At 35.5% G+C, this 20,060-nt stretch overlaps 2 protein-coding genes across 4 annotated transcripts in view; one reads left to right on the top strand and one right to left on the bottom strand.

Moving 5' to 3' along the window:
- LOC137243858 (uncharacterized) overlaps window positions 1–20,060 on the bottom strand; it is a 38,618-nt gene that overhangs the window by 12,523 nt on the left and 6,035 nt on the right. The window contains exon 2 of one of the 3 annotated variants that reach the window (XM_067772073.1): window positions 15,718–15,909. The exons of the other annotated variants lie outside the window; for them this stretch is intronic. Coding sequence (XP_067628174.1) covers window positions 15,718–15,760 — 43 coding nt within the window. The 5' untranslated portion in view covers window positions 15,761–15,909. The remainder of the gene's footprint in view (window positions 1–15,717; window positions 15,910–20,060) is intronic. 3 annotated transcript variants of the gene reach the window in all.
- Window positions 1,919–19,734, top strand: LOC137243857 (uncharacterized). The gene is made up of 4 exons (XM_067772072.1): window positions 1,919–2,275; window positions 13,189–13,379; window positions 13,448–13,716; window positions 16,276–19,734. Exons 1-4 carry the CDS (start codon window positions 2,215–2,217, stop codon window positions 16,538–16,540), a joined length of 786 nt encoding a protein of 261 aa, XP_067628173.1. The 5' UTR covers window positions 1,919–2,214; the 3' UTR covers window positions 16,541–19,734.

Raw genomic sequence — 20,060 nt, 5'->3', positions numbered from 1 at the left:
TGGCTTGCTGAGCAGCAAGGCTGCTGAAAGGTAGTGGGGGCGCTTAGGCGTAGACTACGGGACGCCCTTGGGCGTGAGCAGCAAGGAGCCACAAAAGATTTATAAAAGTTACGTGGACGTCGGGTTTTGGGATCAAGCCCAGAACAACCTGTCCGATGCAACCATCCCTTGCACGAGACACACTGAACAGATTATGACCGTCCTAAAAAGATTCTTTTCTGGCAAATGCAGCAAAACCATTTCTCAGGACTGGGGTCAGGAGACGGACCCGGATTGGGTTCGATACCTTCCCGGAGTAAGAGAATATGTAGCAGTCCTGCTGCAAGGAGCTGCTGGGACAATTCGTGGGAGGGACGAAACAAATTAAATGGGGTCACACTGAAATGACAGTCCTTGGTCGGGAAAAATCCCGAGTCGCTCCGGTACATAGAACCGACTGCCTTGGGAAGCGTACTTGATTGTGTCTTCCTAGTTGGTTTAGCGTTTCCAAGCATGTCAAGACTAGTGCTGATTTAATTTTGAACGGTGAGATTGGTTTGTTTGGAGTATACGAATAGAAGATTCAGCTCAGCACATTGAATGATGGCGTATTCCACCTCTTGAAATATGCTCGGGTATTCTCCCAGAGCTACTGCTATTCTGGCTGTAGTTATAAAGGCACCAGATGCTCTCTAGTCTGCCTACATTCCATGTTAGCTTGTCTTCCAATTCCACTTGTAGCCTTGAAGAAGGCAGCAGAAATTCTAAAGGAAGCGTGATTAAGCTGTAGTCGTGGCAATATATATATTCATAGTGAGTTGGCTATTAGGGTAATTATCTCCCAGAGCAGCTCATTAAGAAGCGTCCTCGCATTATAGAGACTTCGCTCAGGTCAGACCCTATATCTTTACTGTGCTGGCGGTCATAAAGGGATAGCAGGTAAAGAAAAGGCCGACGGGTTGACAAATGAGGGGCAGCATTTGATGAATCTATGGTAGATGCCCCAATCTCATTGGAAGTAATCAAAAGGTATACAGGAGTTGTATGTAATCAATAAAGCAGAAAATGCGTGGATAGAACTTCAGGACTGCAAAATATCTGGTATCGTGTGCAAATCCAACGATATTTGGTTTACTCATATGTATCTCTTTAGGGAGATGAATTAAGGCTTATTATGGGCATACTAACTGGACACTGCCGTCTGGTATCACATTTTTCGGCCTGCGGTAAAAAAACGTTACAGTACGTTCTGTCTTGTTGTCCCGCTTTCGCGCAGTCAAGGCTGAAATCATAAAATTGAATTCAAGTAAGGCTGGTTTATCATAAGAGTTAAGTAGGTATTTCAATTTATTAAAGCTGAGTTAAACAATAAAATTTGCAAGCCTCTTAATATGGAATCTCAATAAATGTTCTTTCATCCGATCACTGCAACATTTACCCTATATATTTATGTACTCTGTGACAATAAAAATATATCACATGTGGATACATACATACATATTTAGAACATTTTAATACTCAACGTAAACTGAACCACTAAAGACTTGATATTCATTAAAAAATAAATTTTTGAATTATCCTCTCTACAATTTGAACGTGGACAGACGGACGGACCAACGAACGCTTGGTGGACGAGGGTGGACAGTGCAAGGCACGCTCATACCTCATACTATGGTGGCATATGCCTTCAAATTGGCATACACTTGAATGTATGTATGTAGGTATTATGCATATTCAACAGTTTCAACAGTTGAGCAGCCAAACGGAACGGACGAACCGTCCAACCGACTGACTCTCTCTTTGTTTATAAAATGTTGTTTTTTAGCTTGTTTCTGTTTTTAATTTTGTTTTTCCTTTATATCAGATATATATTGTATTTGACTACATTTAGACACATTAGAGACTCACATACATATTTAGCTATCTAGACTATATTGCATATGTACAAGGTACTACAAGACCTTCCATGTGCTCGCATAATTTTCATTTCAGTATTTCTAGTCGCTCAGTTTAAATTTGCCTTACTTGCGGCAAATACGTAAAAAATTACGTATTTGGTGGTGGGTTATCGTTTTCATTATTAAAAAAAAATATTTTTTTTTTCATATAATTTTTCGTGTTAATGAGAAAAAAGTTTCATTTCATCAAACGTTGATGTTTATTAATGTATATAGAATTATTGTTATTTATTTAAAACTATAAACTAAATAAATTTAAAAAAAACGCTCAAAAAATATGAATTGGTTTTTATATATCGTGTCGGTTCTAACGGTTTTAACGGTTGCATTACAAAAAGGTAAGCAAACATGACGCAGGATTAAGTGATTTTAGTAACGTCTAAATATGGAAAAAAATCATCAAATCGATGTAGAGTGATTTTATGGCTTAAATATAGCCCATTAAAGAAAAGTGTGGATGTAGTGTGTGTGTGTGTATGAAATACATAAATTCGTGATGCTTGAAAACTATTTTTAAATAGATTTTAGGCTCAAGGTCAGAATAAAAATTCCATGTCGCCTATCTGTGAATGGAAATATCGAAATTTTCACACTAAAAGCCAAAGTGAAAATGGCTTAAATAGTTGAGAATTATTAATGATATACAAAAAAATCAATTGAAAAAAAGAAATATGAAATTAAAAAAAATATATAGCATAAATTTTTAAGGAAGGAATATACTAACAAAAAATGGCTTAAATTTTTTTTAACGGCGGCCACCGTGGTGTGATGGTAGCGTGCTCCGCCTATCACACCGTAAGCCCTGGGTTCAACTCCCGGGCAAAGCGACATCAAAATTTTAGAAATAAGATTTTTCAATTAGAAGAAAATTTTTCTAAGCGGGGTCGCCCCTCGGCAGTGTCTGGCAAGCGCTCCGATTGTATTTCTGCCATGAAAAGCTCTCAGTGAAAACTCATCTGCCTTGCAGATGCCGTTCGGAGTCGGCATAAAACATGTAGGTCCCGTCCGGCCAATTTGTAGGGAAAAATCAAGAGGAGCACGACGCAAATTGGAAGAGAAGCTCGGCCTTAGATCTCTTCGGAGGTTATCGCGCCTTACATTTATTTTTTTTTTTTTTTTTTTTATAAAAGTTACTACATAACAGATAAAAATTAACTTTATTTTCTTCTGTCACAAACAAATTTATTTAATTAAATGTTTAGGTTGAAAATATGTTAATGTCCGTGCAACGGACAGCGCTGATCGGTATCAGTGGCGCTCTCAGAACAACACCTACCTTGGCACTGAACGTCATGCTGAACATATATCCAGTAGATATTGCGGGAAAGGCGGCCGCGGCAAGGTCGTTAGTTAGGCTTTGTGATATGGGCTATGGGCTTTCTGACTGCGGACACTCTAGCCTTCTTACCAGTTTCGACTTTATCCCGGACAGAACGGACCGATAACTGCTCCCTATACAACCTTCACCCCAGTCATTTCACCGAGAGAGGAGTGGGGAAGAGGAATTATCTGGGGCATAGGACTGGTTAACTTGTTCACGGATGGATCGAAGCTGGACGGAAAGGTTGGTGGGGGGGTCTTTTGTCAAGAGCTAAATGTAAGCCGCAAGTTTAAGTTGGCTGATCACTGCAGTGTATTCCAAGCGGAAGTTGCTGCGATTAAGGATGCGGTGGATGGAATGTTATCCAGTGCTACTACGGTTAGGGAATTTAACATCTACTCTGATAGCCGAGCGGCTATCAAGGCCTTGAGCTCAACTACAGTGCGATCGAGGGTGGTGGGGGAGTGCCTGACCACGCTTGCGATTGCATCGAATTATTTTACAATTAAGATTATCTGGGTACCGAGCCATAGTGATATCCCGGGTAACTGTTAAGCGGATCTCTTAGCCCGCATCGGTACAACTTAACTGGATGAATATGGGATTTCGGGATTCCGCTGACCACCTGTGGATTGCTTCTCCATAGCTGGGCCTCGAGTCAGCTCAGAAAACGTTGGCCGGACACCACGTCTTGAAGGGTAGCAAGATCTTTCTGGCCGAAAGTGGATGGCAGGAGGTCTGCTGAAATAATTGGGCACTGTCCCATGGGTATCCATGCGGTACGTCTCAATATACTGGAAACTCCATCCTGCTGCAGCTGTATGGAGGATGATCAGGTTGAATCACCAAATTACTTTATGCTTGATTGCCCAGCTTTTGCCAGAACTAGGCGAAAGTACTTCGGTCGCGACTCACTTGGATCTCCCGAGGATTTGTCCAAAGTTGAGATCGGTATCATTCGGAGCTTTATCGTTGCTACTCAACGATTCTCTAAGTAGCTAGATCTAAGTCACCGTTATTTTTGATGTATGTGGTATCACAACGGACCTTCGTGTTGTCCAAGTGAGCTATCCTTATCAGGGCAGCTACCACCTAACCTAACCTGACCTAGGTCGAAAATAACATTTAAATTTAACTATTGCGACTGGGAGTTTGAGGAAGCTTCGCAGCCGGTGTAGTGACATAACTCCTGGAGGCTTTAAATATTTTCAAAAAGGAATTAAGGCCCACCGACAAAAGGAAATACAATTAATTAAATTTAAAAAAATTAAATTTAAAATTTATATAAAAAAATTTTATTCAGAAACATGTCCTAGTAACGATCGCCATTTGTAAACTTTGTAATTTTTCTCTAATATCAATAACACAAAAAATTAAATAAAATTTACTTAAATAATGAATAAACAAAATTAAATAAAAATTATTAAATAGAAGAAGAAAAGTCAAATAAAGTTATATTAAATCAAATTATATAAAAAAACCACAAAATAAAAATTGAGTTAAATAAAATAAAATAAACGAATTTAAAAAATAACAAATAAATAAAATAAACAGGAACAAAAGTTAAGTATAAAATAAATAAAAGTTATAATAAAATAACATATAACAAGACAAACTAAAATAAATTTAAATTAAATTACACAAAAAACAACAAAACAAATTAACTTAAATAAAATTAAATAAATTTTGATTTTGGCGACCTTTTTGTTAACTAATCAGTTTTTGTTAGCTGGCTTGAGGTCTGGATTGAAATAAAAACACAAGGGTTTTTTATATATTACCAATATATTTCGATTACACACGGTAATAAACTCCACGGTGATAAACTCCACGTCAAGTGATACACACGTGTAAAAAAATTTCACCCTGAAGACGATTACCGTGTGTAATCCAAATATATTAGTAATATATAAAAAACCCTTGTGTTTTTATTTCAATTCAGACCCTTGTGTTTTTATTTCAATTCAGACCTCAAGCCAGCTAGCAAAAACTGATAAAAATAAATAAAAGAAATTATAAAATAAATTAGAACAAGACAAATTAAAATAAAGATAATTTAAATTAAATTAAATTAAATTAAATTAAATTAAATAAAAAACAACAAAAACAAATTAAGTTGAATAAAATAAAATATAATAAAAAAAATTTGAATAAAACAAACTAAATTAAGTAAAATATAATCGAAATTAAAAAATAAAAATAAATAAAATAAAATAGAGCAAAAATTAAGTAAAAAAAAAATTAAAATTAAAATTAAAAAAAATTAAATAGAAGATAAACTAAAATAAAGTTTAATTAAATAAATCAGATCAAATTAAACAAAAAACAACAAAACAAATTAATTTAAATAAAATAAAAGGAATTATAATAAAATAAAAAATAAACGAATTAAAAAAAAATAAAATAATTAAAATAAATTAAAATAAAGTTAAATTAAATCAAATTAGTTTAAATTAAATTAGATTTAGTTACATAGATTAAATAAATACAAGTGATCCTTTTCAATTTTTCCTACAAATTGGCGTCTACATGTTTTACGCCGAATCCAAACGCCATCTTCAAGACAGATAGATTTTCACTGCGAAGCCAAAGCACTGCCGAGAGGCGACCCGGTTTAGAAAACTTCCTTTATCTAATTGAAAAAGCTTTTTTCTAAATTTTCAATGTAGCTTTGAGTGGGAGTTGAGCCCAGGATGTCCGGTGTGGTAGGTAGAGCACGCTGCTACCACAAATAAAATAAAATTAAATTAAAATAAATTAATTATTTATAAATATTTTATTTGATTTATTTTAATTTAATTTAATTTAATTAAAATAAATTAAGTTAAATTAAATTAAACTTAATTGAATTGAATTGAATTAAATTAAATTAAAATAAATCAAATAAAATATTTATAAATAAAAATTTATTAAAATAAAATAAATTAAAATGATATAAAACAAAATAATATAAAAAAAATAAAATAAGATAAAAGAAAACGAAACGAAATGAAACTAAATAAAATACAATAAAGCAAATAAAAATAAAATATAATTTAATTTAATCAATTTAAAGAAAATAAAATCAAATCAAATTAAATTCAATAATGTAACAAAAATAATATAAAAAATAGAACAAAAAAATAAATTTAAATAAAAAAAATAATATAAAATATGCAAAACAAAATAATATTAAATAAAAAAATTAAATAAAAACAAATTAATTAAAACAAAATTTTTTAAAATAACATAAAATATTATAAAGTAAAATAATGTAAAATAAAATAATTTAAAGTTAAGTAAAATAAAAAAAATTAAAAAAAAATTATATCGTAAAACAAAAAATAAAATTTATATTAAATGAAGTAAAGTTAAATAAAATAAGTTTAAATTAAATTAATAAAATAACAAAATTTAATTAAGTAATAGAAAAAAATATGAACATAATAAAAAAATGTTTAAAAATGAAAAATAAAATAAATTTAAATATTTTAAATAAAGTAAAATAAAATAATGTAAAATAAAATAAAAGATCAACAAAAAAGCAAAATATAATAAAATGAAATACATAAATTAATGACTAATAAAATAAAAAAATAATGTAATATTAAACTTTGTTAGACAAAAGAAACTAATATAAAATAAATGCGAAGAAAACGGAATGATGAAATAAAAGTAAAAGATAAAAAAGTATATGTGTATTAAATAAAAATGGAAATAAAGTAAATTATAACAAAACAGTTATGGGCCTTCTTTCCTTTTCGAATAAGCCCCATAACCCGCAGCGCGAATAAAAGCCCACAGTATACGCTGGCTAAGTCGTGTTATGCGAATGGGCGAGGCGCTCTGACCAAGAGAGTATTTCAGTCGACACCGCACTTTGGAACAAAGGAAAGTCTCTCACCTCAACTGATTTGGAAGAGGCAGATGGTGAAAGACTTGACCTTCCTTCGTGCCCTCAATTTGCATGAGGCATTGCGAAATAGGGATAGCTGGAGTGACTCGTTGCGAAACGGCCAAAATTTCTTAGGCGGTTTAGCGCTGATAAAGACTTTGACATAGCAAATGCTGAACACTCCATCGTCCTTAATGCACCTGTTATTGCTACAGTACCATCAAGATATAATACACATTGTACCGGCATGAGTACGTATTAAACAGTGACGAGTGACACATTTAGGAACAGTTTGTGCGTCCTTTATAAGTTTTTTTTGCAGTGGCAACCGTCGCCTACCCACACACTGCTTTCACAATGCTATGGAGTGACGATTCATATTTTCATCTGTTTAAGAGCCCCATTTTGTTCCTGAGTCAAGGTCCCTTTTTTTGCTATGGCTTCCTCGAAGTGGTTGAGATCTTAACTTCTTTGAGGCCATTTAACATGAGATTGTTTCCGCGGCAATGTCGTCTAGGTATCCGAATAAGAATGTGTTTTCGTGAGTTTTCAGATTGAAAAGTTCAACGCAGCTGTATCTCCATAGATTAGTACTAAGAACTGAGTTTTGCGTCCATAGTAACTTTCAATTTTCACGGGGATCATATGGGGTTCATTATATCAGGTCGCGATCTCTTCTGATTTGAATCGTTGCTCTAAGGCAACCTGCATGTCTGATCAAGTCGCTCTGTTTGCGTTTAGAAGGCATTTCCTTGGCCTGAAGCCCTCCTGCTAAGGATGAAAGTCCGCCTGATTGTTCAATGGCGACTGTAATACGTGATTTTTGCAGCCTCACAAATATTTTACCAACTGTGTCAGACATGCATAACGGCTGGTATGCTGTTGGCGTGCTTCGGCCTTTAGTGCCGCCTGTCTTTTGATAAAATATAAACTTGAACTAAGGCATAAACGACAAAATATTAGCGGTATCGTGAATGGCTAATATTCTCGAATAGAAGAATAGCTCCAAACTCCTTTCGAATTTTCAACTATCGAAAGCACGCAAGATAGGCGCAGACGACCAAATCATAACAGCATTTAGTGGAATCGGGCACCAAATGGCTGTATAGATCCAGTCGGTTTATTTCAATTGCGTATTTCTGTCTCCATTGTGAGGAAGGTACTTTGAAGAAATTACTTTGAATAATACACCACAAGTATATTGTCGTAAGATGTGGCCATCCGCAAATGTTATCACTTTATGTGCCATCTTTTCCTTTATAGCGGCTCACATTTTTTATGGCACTCATCCCCAATGAGTCGTAGGAGTTGGTTAATAGTTACCACAGCGGAGATAGAACGCCACTTTACGGAGTGCTTCGGTTTACCAGCATATAAGTCGTATTTCCATCTAACTCAAATCTGTTGATTCATTATTCTCTAAGGCTCATTGGGATCACTTGCTATATCCAATAATTGCGCAAGTGTATATTCTTTGAGCTCCAATCAGTGATAAACGGTAGAGACCAGGGAATAAATGCAGTTTCGGTTGATCTGCTTTTATTAAAGGTATGTCAAGCTTGTGAAACCAAGAGTGAATAGCTATCTCCTGAAATAATCTATCAAAAATCGTTCATAATATTTAGTTCCGTTAATATCTTCAGGGGAGGAACTCACGCGCACATTAATATGTATTGCAGTAAATCCAGCAGAAGAGTTGTAGAAAATAGTATAATTATAAGATAGTGCATTATACTTTCGAGGTTATTAAGGGCGAGCTGTTCTTAAGCTTTGTGCGCTGCTTTCGATTTTCATGAAAATTGGCCGACCTCCGAGCGACTTCGAACCGTCCCGTTACTTGAATAGGGAACCTTCGGTGAGATGAGTCAGCAAACTACCTTTATACCACGGCAGCCCTAAAATATCTAATGTAAATCGTCTAGTAAGCCTTACTGAACTAGAGGACATGTCGAGTTTGGACAGATAGATACTTTCAAGATAAATTTTGCTTAAGAAGCAAATTCCACAACAAAACTGCGTTAGTTTTATAATTCCTATGGTAAAGATAAAATTTTGTTTATATATATCGATGCACTCTAATGTAAATACATACACACATTACGCGTTACAAATTTTCAAAACATTTTATGCTGCCTTCAAGTGAATTAAATTTATAATTTTCCAAACAATTCCATCATATTTAAATTTACACATTTTGGCTCCCTCAACATCTTTGTGCTGATGTCTTTTTTTTTTTTGGTATCAGAAAAAGATAGAACTACATATTTCTTTCTACATTTGTACGGTGCATGATAGTGATCATATAGCGCACTCAGGACCGCATTAACCCGCAACGAGCCCTAGGCAACCATCAATTTGGGGCCCTTTTTTCACGTCCGTTCCCTTCTTTTTTCGATTAAAAAAAACAAACTTATATCTTTTATAAAAATTTTGTTGTCACAATGTAATAATATCAATAAAATTACGATCTACATTTTAAACATGTCGTTTTCTACATTTGTTTTCGGCAAATTCATCAATTATATCATCAATATCGATTTTGTTCAATAATGCAAAGTATACCTAACACCTCGAGGCGCTCTTGTCGCATTGTAGCTCTTTCAGCAGCTTTGATTCTTTTTAATTGCGAGAAGGATCGTTCAGCAGAACAATTTGTTATCATTAATGTTAAAAAAATCCGAAGAGCTATTTCTGCGCTAGGAAATATATCGGCTAATTGATATTCCATTAGAATCTTATGAAAATGACTATAAGTTTTTTGTGCATCCGTGTATCTGTAGTTCACGTAATTTTGGAATTGTTTCATTTCAATAAAAAAATCTTCCAAGTCTCTAGAATAAAAGCGAACTTATTTCTATCTTCGTGAGGGTCTCCATCACTTAGAGAAAAGTTGATGAGAAATGCAAATCTCTCTGAAACTTCCATATACACTCTCGCACGTCGTTTGATTTCACTGTGAAGATTGTCGATGATTTCGAGGAAACCTTTTGTCCTAAAATCATCGCGAGGCGAGAATTCTACTTCTGGAGCATTTCCGTCATTAAGTTGGTTTTTCTACGACGAGTACGTTTTACGATTTCTGTATAACCTACACCAGGTAATAATTGTTTTGCTTTTGCCCCGAAATCATTCAACTTTTCACGGAATAAAACTAAACTCTCTTCTAACAATCCGTACAAAAAACCACACGTTTGCAAATCTGCTTTTTCACTTTGGAATGACGTACTCGCTGAACATAAACCGAATTCGAATTTTTGCATTTGATTCGCGATACACGTCGCCTCATAACGAGTATCAGTATTTTGTGCTTCATCATCAGCAATGATTTCTAGAGCCTCTAATATGATATCAAATGAATCGTAAACTGCATTTGTTGCATTCGAATGTGCTGCCCAGCGTTTAGTTAAAAATATCTTCAAAGTTTTCTCATTATTTATTTTATTTTTTAATACGCCCCAACGATAGGTGGAAGCGGAAAAAAATTGTATAATGGCGCATAATGGCGAAATAATCTACTACATAAAAACGGCACAGCATGCTCTCCAACCAATTAAGGGAATGCGCGGAACAGGGAACATAGATCGCATTCTTATTCAAACTCAATATTCTTGCTTGCACACCTTTATACTTCCCGGACATGTTTAATGCGTTGTCATATTATTGTCCTCTACAATTTTGAATATCTATACCACAGTCCTCCGTAAGAAACTTTAAAGTTTGATTCGCTAGACTTTCAACAGTATGACCTTCCAACTGAAGAAAAGTTATAAACCTTTTTTATTATTCAATATACTCTCCTTTCACTTCGATACACTTCTTTGCACGCTCATACAATTTGTCAAATGAGTCGGAAATGTCCTTTTTAGGAACCTTGCCTAGTTCGTCGGTCGTCGCCTTTTCAATACGCTGAATTGAGTTTTATTTATTTGAGTAAAATTTATTTTCAGTTCTGATTATATTTTTCTTTCACTCTCTAGAATTTTATTTTTGTAAGAAAATTTTAGAAGTCTTTTTCATTTTTCGGGGGCCATCTAAAATCGGGGGCTCCAGGCAACTGCCTATTCTGCCTACTTGTTAATGCGGCCCTGACCGCACTACACCCTGCACTGCACTAGTCAGAACAAATACTAGTTAATAACTATAATTTTTATACCCAGCTGTACTTGTACACAGGCTAATATAACTTTGATTGGCTGACGATTGGTTGTACAGGTATTAAGGAATCGAGATAGATATAAACTTCCCTATATCAAAATCGTCATGTCCGTCCGTCTGTCCATCTGTTAACACTATAACTTGAGTAAATATTGAGATATCTTCATCAAATTCGGTGTAAGAATAAGTTGATATTGGGCGAAATGGGACGATAACCACGCCCACTTTTTCGAAAATTTAGAAAAAGGAAACAATTATATAATTCAAAAACGAATTCCATCGACCCAATGAAATTTGGTAGGTGTGTTGATTTTATTATATTTTGGAATATGGCCGTGACACCACCCACATTTAGAAGAAGAAAATTTGGAAGTTTAACAAGCCGTATTAACCAAACAAATAAAACAACAACAGCGTTTCAAGTGCACAGTTGGGTATGTAATATTCGGTTTTACCCGAACTTAGACTTTCTTACTTGTTTTTACTGAGTGCGATTTAGTCCAAAAAAAATCAGACCTAAAAGAGCCATAAACATTGTGTTTTGGCGCTACTGAGTAGACCGGAGTCTGACCAACCGAAGTACACGTTGCGGTAACGAAACCCATGCCAAAATTCGGGTCACGACTGAAAAAGAATGAACTTCAGTAGAAAAACACAGGAACATATATCTTGAGTGCCCGTTGAAGCTAGCTGCATAAGTCCGGCAAAAGGAGCTGCTGTAAGCGGTTGTATGCCTTCTATGCACAAAATTTTAAATATTTTTCTACCTGTGCGCTTGGAAATCCACTAATCGTTTGACGATCATGGCAAAGTGTTTAGACACTAAGATTTACAAAGGAAGAACAAATTTGTGTTGTTTATGTGTGTGGAAGAGCGCTGTCGCTTCTACTATAAAAATTGAGAAAAATTGTGCTTGTCCACTTCGACGATGAGGCAGGAATTAAGACGTATTTTGTGGTGCACTCGGAAAGATCTGCCTTATGTTGTTATATTTTCCAACGGAGGAACTGATTGACTTCGCTGAGCTAATAGTTAAGTTAAGGTGACTGTCTCTTATGCCGGCTGGCCCTTGTTGATAAGACTAATATGAACTAGAGCCTTTCTTCATTTAGTAACAAAACTAAGTTAGCTGCCAGCAGCTCCGCCAAAACTGTCCATTAGATTCCATACACGTCTTGCTCAGAGCAGGAGATTTGCAATAGAAGTGCTCAACTTCTTCCCTATCCTAATCATTCCTACCACAGCAATAGAAGTGATTGCTCTACATCTTAAAGTGCGCTCATCATGCTTCTATCATCAGACAGTGATATTTTAATACCCAAAATCCGCTTCTCGTTCCAGTGCATATGTGACATTAATTTTTCATGGAAATCAAGCACAAGCAAGAGCTTGTACGTAGCAAAAGTCGCAGCAAGGAACTGCGATACCGTCACAAATCACAGTATTCAAACTGAGTACTCTGCTGCCGACCACCTAGTTCGGAAGGTCAAGGGGCAGTCTGAGGTGAGCCCAGTCAACTATTGATATGGCACTATTCGTTTAGTGGCGGTCTGCATACAATTTTTAGCTTCGACGATCTATTCCTGCTCTGGATCGCTGTTGACGAGGATGTAGATATATTCTTCGCTCGAATTTCGCAACAATCCACTGAAAGCAGGCGGTTTGCACTTCCAGTGAACTCATTCTGGGATATTTTATGAGATTTAGGGATTAAAGTGGGCGCAGGAAAAGCAGCGGGCGTGGGAATTAGGTAAAAAGGAAAGGACGGGTGGGGAATTTCGCATTGAGAGGGAGGGCGATGGATCCGCGAATCAATAAGTATATATTATTATAAACATGATATATTTTTATGACGATCCAAAAAAAAGTTATTTCTTAAAATTTAATTTGCCTTTTCGCAGAAGCTCTTGCCTTGCAACTACTCAAAATAGTAGTACCATCATTCGTTGTTATAGATCATGATGATGTGGATCCAATACCGTTAAACTGTCAATTTAAAGATGATAAGGACAGCCAATCGCTTGTGGTGAAATGGATGAAAGATAACCGAATCATTTTTCAATATATCAAAGGACACGGAACATCCGTTATCGTAAGATCTATATAATATATATCGAGGGAGGGAAATATCTGTAATAAAATGTTCTACAATTTTTTTAGCCTGAATTTAAAGAGGAGGTGCAATCTTTATCTTCCGAACCGGACAATGAACACAGTGGCATACTGCTTTTAAATCCGTCAATAGACACATCCGGTATATATCGATGTCATGTGCAAACGGATAAAGAGTCTTTATCGATGGAGAGGAGATTGCATATTATCGACGTACAAAACTATACGCATACATTTAAATACAATCGAATTCAAAATGAAACTCAGCTGGTGTGTAATATTGAAAATGTATTTCCGGTGCCAGAAATATTAATACAGTGAGTAAAAAATTAACATTTTTTATAACTAAGACACATCTTAGGGTAAGGTTGTGTACTGGAAGAACCGCGCTTATTAGGGCTCGCAATGAAGCTTTTCCCAGCATGTGTACGAATATGCTACATCTGCCTTTCTAGTTGGAAAGGTCTAAACTATATGGTTTGAAGTTTAGCCAGAGTAGGTGGTGTAAAAGGGGATATCATCTGATCTTAACCGTAGCGCATTGGACCAAAACCTGATATAATAGCATCGGCCTTATCACGATATTATATCAGCAAAATACCTTAGTTTGTGTGAAGAATTTTTATCATATCTGATTATGATATTTCACATGACGTATGTAAGTCATATCACCTTACACCATATCCACTCAGAATGGTTTTCCAAAAACGCCACATCTCAGAGTTCCGTTGAAGAACTCCCTATCTCAGAATATTTTTTATAAACGCCCTAACTTACTTCAAAACATTGTAACGAATTTAGGGAAACTCTGTTGAATAAATCACTCCAATATTCTGTATTGCAAAACGGTCTTTATTATACTACTTTGGGAGTAGTGCAACTATACTTCACAATTTTACTTCATTTCGAAACTGATAGCGTGTTTAAATCAAACTGATTCGTTATTACTCAGCTTGCGCTGCTTTTATACTCTCAGTTTCCTCGTTAACTCATTTCTCCTAAAGTCTAGTAATTTTCCGAACAGTTGTAGCTAATGCTTGGTTATTTACCAGCTATATAAGTACATGTATATTTGTAGTTTATGTTTATCTTGTCGCCATGTCGCGGGTGTATGTGTGAGTAACTACCTCGGTTGATGATTGCATGTGGTTGTGAGTATCTCTGCGTTGCCTTGTATGTATGTGTGTAAATGATGATTTATGTGTTCATGTACACCAGTGCGGCTCACTTTAATGTTTTTGTTATTGCGTGATTATTTGCTAACAGCCTAGTGGTGTCAACATTCGCCATAATATATTGAATGAATGCTCAAAGGTTCCCTAAGATAAATCGTATTTGAAAGAGCAGCCGAGATAGGGTAGGCTTCCATTTAGAAGTCGATATAAATTAGACAAAGTCGTGTGTGCTTTGTATTAATGACATTTTATTTGGAAAACAATGAAACAACTTTAAACTAAGGATTTTGCAATGAATACAGCGCTTTTGTTGTTATGATATCAATAAAACACTCTCAAAAGAACCCTAGGGATATAGGCAGTCCATTGCAGGATATGAAACTGGTACTATCACGACTGCCGCAGGAACAAAATTTGGACCTCTCGAATCTACGAAACGACACTCTTATGAACTGCCTAATTCTGTCTTAAATCGTTCATCGTGTTACATATATCATGTCAATTTATAGTATTATATCGTATCAAATTATCATCATAACAATGATATCACATCATAACATATCACATCATATCAGCACTGTATGATATAACTTTGTATTATAATATACGAGCCTGACCCGTGCGCATCTTGCGCAACCAATATAAAAGTATCTTATCAAATATCAACAGAAATCAGCTGTTCTATTAACTTACCTTACAAGCTTGCTCTGCCATCTATCGTACAATAGCAACTGCCGGTAATGCAGTGCAAATATTCACAATAGTGCCATAGTACAAATAGATTTCTTTGTGTCCTCACAATCGTTTATTTTTAACAAATTATTTTAATAAAATATAGCTAAACAAAAGCACTAAGACCAAAATTAACAAAAGCTCGCCAATAGCCCGAATCTCCATCTTTACAACCAAAACTTTATTAATAGATTTGGATTACAAATAAGAGCAAAAAAGGCATCCGTACATAAAAACAGCAATTAGAAATAATACATATGATGATATCATGTCATGTCATAACGATTAATAACGCATCATTTCATAGCAAATTATATCGCATTATATTAGAACATATAATATTACACGATATCCTAACATATGATATCAAATCCCTTCATAACATATTATATCACAATATATCTTAATTACCTGCAGCGAATTGCATTAGTGCAGGTGTGAATGAAATATTCATATTTGTAAAAGGAGTCCCCTCGCGTAGTTGAGGTTGTGTTGTGGAAGCTCTGAAACTATAAAGCTTTGCATAGCGCTTATCAACCCTTTGAGTCCCTTTAACGCGTTCCTAACTGGTTCAGTCGTAGGTGGTTCCGAAATAGTAGCTGCCTTTGATTAATTAGATTAAATACATATTTCTCAGATCTAAGCATTGTTGGTATAATAATTACTGCCAACTGTCCCGCTCTGCAGCCGATTAACACTAGTTCGGAGGTAGACCTTAACCTGTAATGCGAAAATGTGCGTGAACACTAGCGAGGAACGACGCCGTTTTTAACCAATTTTTATAAGTAACATAATTTGTTATTATTCGCGTCAGATCAGGACAGAATAGTTGCATACATTTAGAACATATCACTACATATCTAATCTTATCATACCATGCAATATCACATCGTTTCAGCTTATATTTGTATTCTATGTGATATAAACTACCTATAAATTTTCCTGCTTTTTTTTATTCTATCCAATTAGGACCATCGATGGAGAACGAATTGACATCGTATCAATCAATTCAACCGAGCTTAGTGATGGAAAATATAGCACAAGTGCAATTGCTGTCCAAAGAACGGACGACGAAAGTGACAACAAATACCAATGTATAATGATGTTTAACGATTTGTCATATAACTTAACGTTTGTGACATCAGGTTGTATTTCCTTTAGGAGGTTGCCTATATGGAGTCATCACATTTTACTAACTATATTACTAGCACTTGTTACCTATAAAACTAACTAACTAATTTATTTGTTAAATTTGTTCGCTTTGTAAATATTTTTATAAGTTTATAGCAAAAATATATATATATATATATATATTTGTAAATATGTATAAAATTGATTCATTGCATGTGATTTGGAATAACTAAAAAATAATAATAAATGATAATTAATAAAAAAATAAATTTTAAGAAAATCATGTAAACTTATACATAAATCACAAAGCAAAGTAAAGGAAAGAAGAATTCACAAATTATAGAAAAATGAAATAGCAATTTTATAAATTAATAAATAATACCAATCGAAATAATTTCAAAAGTGATTTATTCTGGATGCGTATTACAGAACGTAACTCATTTATGATGCATGTAGTAGAATTTAATACATATGAACTTTTAAGATAACGATGTACTAGCAATGTGACGAGGTCTTTCCAGCTTATTTGTAAGTAAAAAAATAAATAAATAAATGTAAGGCTAGATAACTTCCGAAGAGATTTCAGGCCGAGCTTCTCTTCCAATTTGCGTCGTGCTCCTTTTAAATATTCCTACGGGACGGGACCTACTTGTTTTATGCCGGCTCCGAACGGCATCTGCAAGGCAGATAAGTTTTCACTGAGAGCTTTTCATGGCAGAAATACACACAGAGTGCTTGCCAAACACTGCCGAGGGGCGACCGCGCTTGGAAATTGTTTTTCTAATTGAAAAACCTTGTTTCTGAAATTTTGATGTTGATTTGCCCGTGGAGAGATCCCCGGATATTCGGTGTGGTTCGGTGGTGTGCGGAGCACGCTATCATCATACCACGGCGGCCGCCTATTTGTAAGTAGGGACGATTTAAGTATAAAGAACTTTGTTTTTTTGCATTCAAAAGCAATAAATATTTCATCGTACATTTTTAGTTGTTGTTGTTATTGTTGCAGCGATAAGCACACTCCCCGAAGGGCTTGGGGAGTATTATTGATGTTGATGGTCCTTTGCCGGATGCAGATCCGGTGCGTTCCTGTACCAAGCCCGACCATCTCGGGAACGATTTGTTATGACCACATGCGACCTTCTTGGCCATACCGCACTCCCACCCCCTAGATCCATGAGGAGTTCGGGGTCGCCAGAGCTTCGGCTGTTAAATAAACAGGATACGCCACGGATAGATGAGGTTGACAATTGGGTTTAGAGAAGCTATATATTGCGCTGACAACCTGAAAAGGTTGCGCTACACAATTCCTTGAATCTGGTATCTTAGTCGCCTCTTACGACAGGCATACCTACCGCGGGTATATTCTAACCACCTAACCCGCTGGGGGTAGAAAACAAGTTATAAATAGAAACTTACAAAGTGCATTGATGGCCTGATACGCTAAATGTCAAGCCTGCAATATGTGGATCGCTGGTGATAAACCGTCATGGGTTTTGTAATAGTCGGCTATACGGTCTATGAACTTTGGCCCCTATTATGAGCATTATTCGATGTTCGCTGGCTATCGAACATAGAAACCTTTGTCGAAATTTTCGTTGTGTATCTAATTTTCAAGCGAATAGAAATTTTGTTGTCGACGCTGTATCGAATAGAAAAAGAATTGTTTAAAATGTAAGTTTTTGGTAGTTATGTTCTACTTCTTTACTACCTAGTAGTAATTTTAAACTATTTGAATTAATTTTATATTGGTCCAAGGTCGTGAGTACAAAACAACAGATTGAAAGACTGATTTCAATTATCCATCTTTCACAAATAAAAATTTCCAAGACATTCAACACCTCTGATAGTACCACAGACACAGTCGGCTGGGCAAGTCCGAGTGCATTTTCGTTTCCAATGCTCAGTTTATAGGATCCCTGAGCACAAAATCGGAGAACTTGTCACGTACACCTGTTAGAGGTGAATCCGCCCCTTTGCGCAATCAAGGTGGAATGTCCGCCAGCTAGCTCAGGGCGAGAGGTCGGGGCCCTTAACCCTTGCCCACCTTGATTGCGCAAAGGGGCGGATTCACCATTAGCAGGTGTACGTGACAATTATTATTAATATGGCGCCCAACGTGGGGCACGAACCCACGACCCTGAGATTAAGAGTCTCATGCTCTACCGTCTGAGCTAGTCAGGCAATTCCACCTTGATTGCGCAAAGGGGCGGATCCACAAATGTATGTGTACGTGACAATCATAATTAATAATGGCGCCCAACCGTCATATTTTTATTAAACAATTTTTTTTAATTAAGGTTGCGAAACCATATCCATAATTCGTCTATTAGGCGATTATATTTTGATATATACTTGTTAAAATTAGGGTTAGAAAAATATCGAATTGTGTAAACGGTAGTCTGGAGGTCGGACATAAGGAAAAATACACCAAACGGGTAAATTCATGCAAAAGAAGTTTTTTTTTACTGCGCATTGGCAGATACAGACATTTCACTTCCAACAGATCCCCAGCCATATTAAAATAGCGTGTAGGGTGTTTTAGGTAACTGAAATTTTTACTCAAGTTGAGTGTGAAGTCGTTTGGTTTACTTTTGGCGACTGATAGGCCCGTAAGAAGTATAAAATTTGGTTAATACATTGATGTCTACATTTTAGATTTGTACAGAAAGAATTTCCGTGTATAAATATCTATTGAATGCATATGTTTGTATAATTGGGTTTATTTGTGTAAATAATTCATAATTCTTGTCCAAAGTCCAAAAACTCACGAACAAAAATTTACCTTATAACGGTGCATTCACTGCGCAATCCAACATTTTGTTAAAATTTACATAAATATTTTTTTTTGGTAAACGTTGTATGTAATCGAATGCAAACATTTTTGTGATTAAAATTTTTATTGTATGTATGTATTTTTAATTAAGGCCAGAAAAGAAAAAAAAATTACATCATTTTCTGTATCCTTAAGACGCATGTCCTTTTTTTTTGTTTGATTAAAAATTTTTTCGGAATTTGAAATAATTTTTCTTTTATCGTCTAGAAAATTATACATAAACCTACGCATGTTTGATGATGATATTATATGTAATAGTTTGCGTATGTGGAGTTGAAATATAAAACATTTATTTGTTATAAGCACACTTATGGTAATCCTTGCGGCATAGGAAATCTGTGTAAAACTCAGAGCCTGAATTTTAGGAATCATTTGATTAAATTTTGTCAGTATAGATAGTAAGTTTTTTTTTCATTAAAATGTCATATTGAAAGAAAGAAAAAAGTAAATATGGTGTGCTAATTTGATCGGTTGGGGAGGGGGAAGATAACGACAGGTAGGTAAGAGGAGTCAGACGGAGCAGAAAGAAAAGGGGACCTGCTGAAAGTCGTAATAATCGAGCGGTCCAAGGTAGGGTGGGCTTCCTGCGAGGAGTGTGCATCTCTACAGGAAGAGGAGATGATTGTAACAACCGCCACGCATCAAAGTGGACAAGGGTTAAGGGCCCCGACCCCTCGCACTGAGCTAGCTGGGGGCAATCCACCTTGATTGCGCAAAGGGGCAGATCCACACTAGGTGTACGTTACAAACTGTTATAATTTTAGAATATTAGGAATAGACTTGGCTCTTG

Source organism: Eurosta solidaginis, chromosome 3 (genome assembly GCF_040869045.1).
Source record: "Eurosta solidaginis isolate ZX-2024a chromosome 3, ASM4086904v1, whole genome shotgun sequence".
NCBI lineage: Eukaryota > Metazoa > Arthropoda > Insecta > Diptera > Tephritidae > Eurosta > Eurosta solidaginis.
The sequence above is the reverse complement of the archived record's forward strand: the minus strand, read 5'-3'. Positions and strand labels throughout refer to the sequence as shown.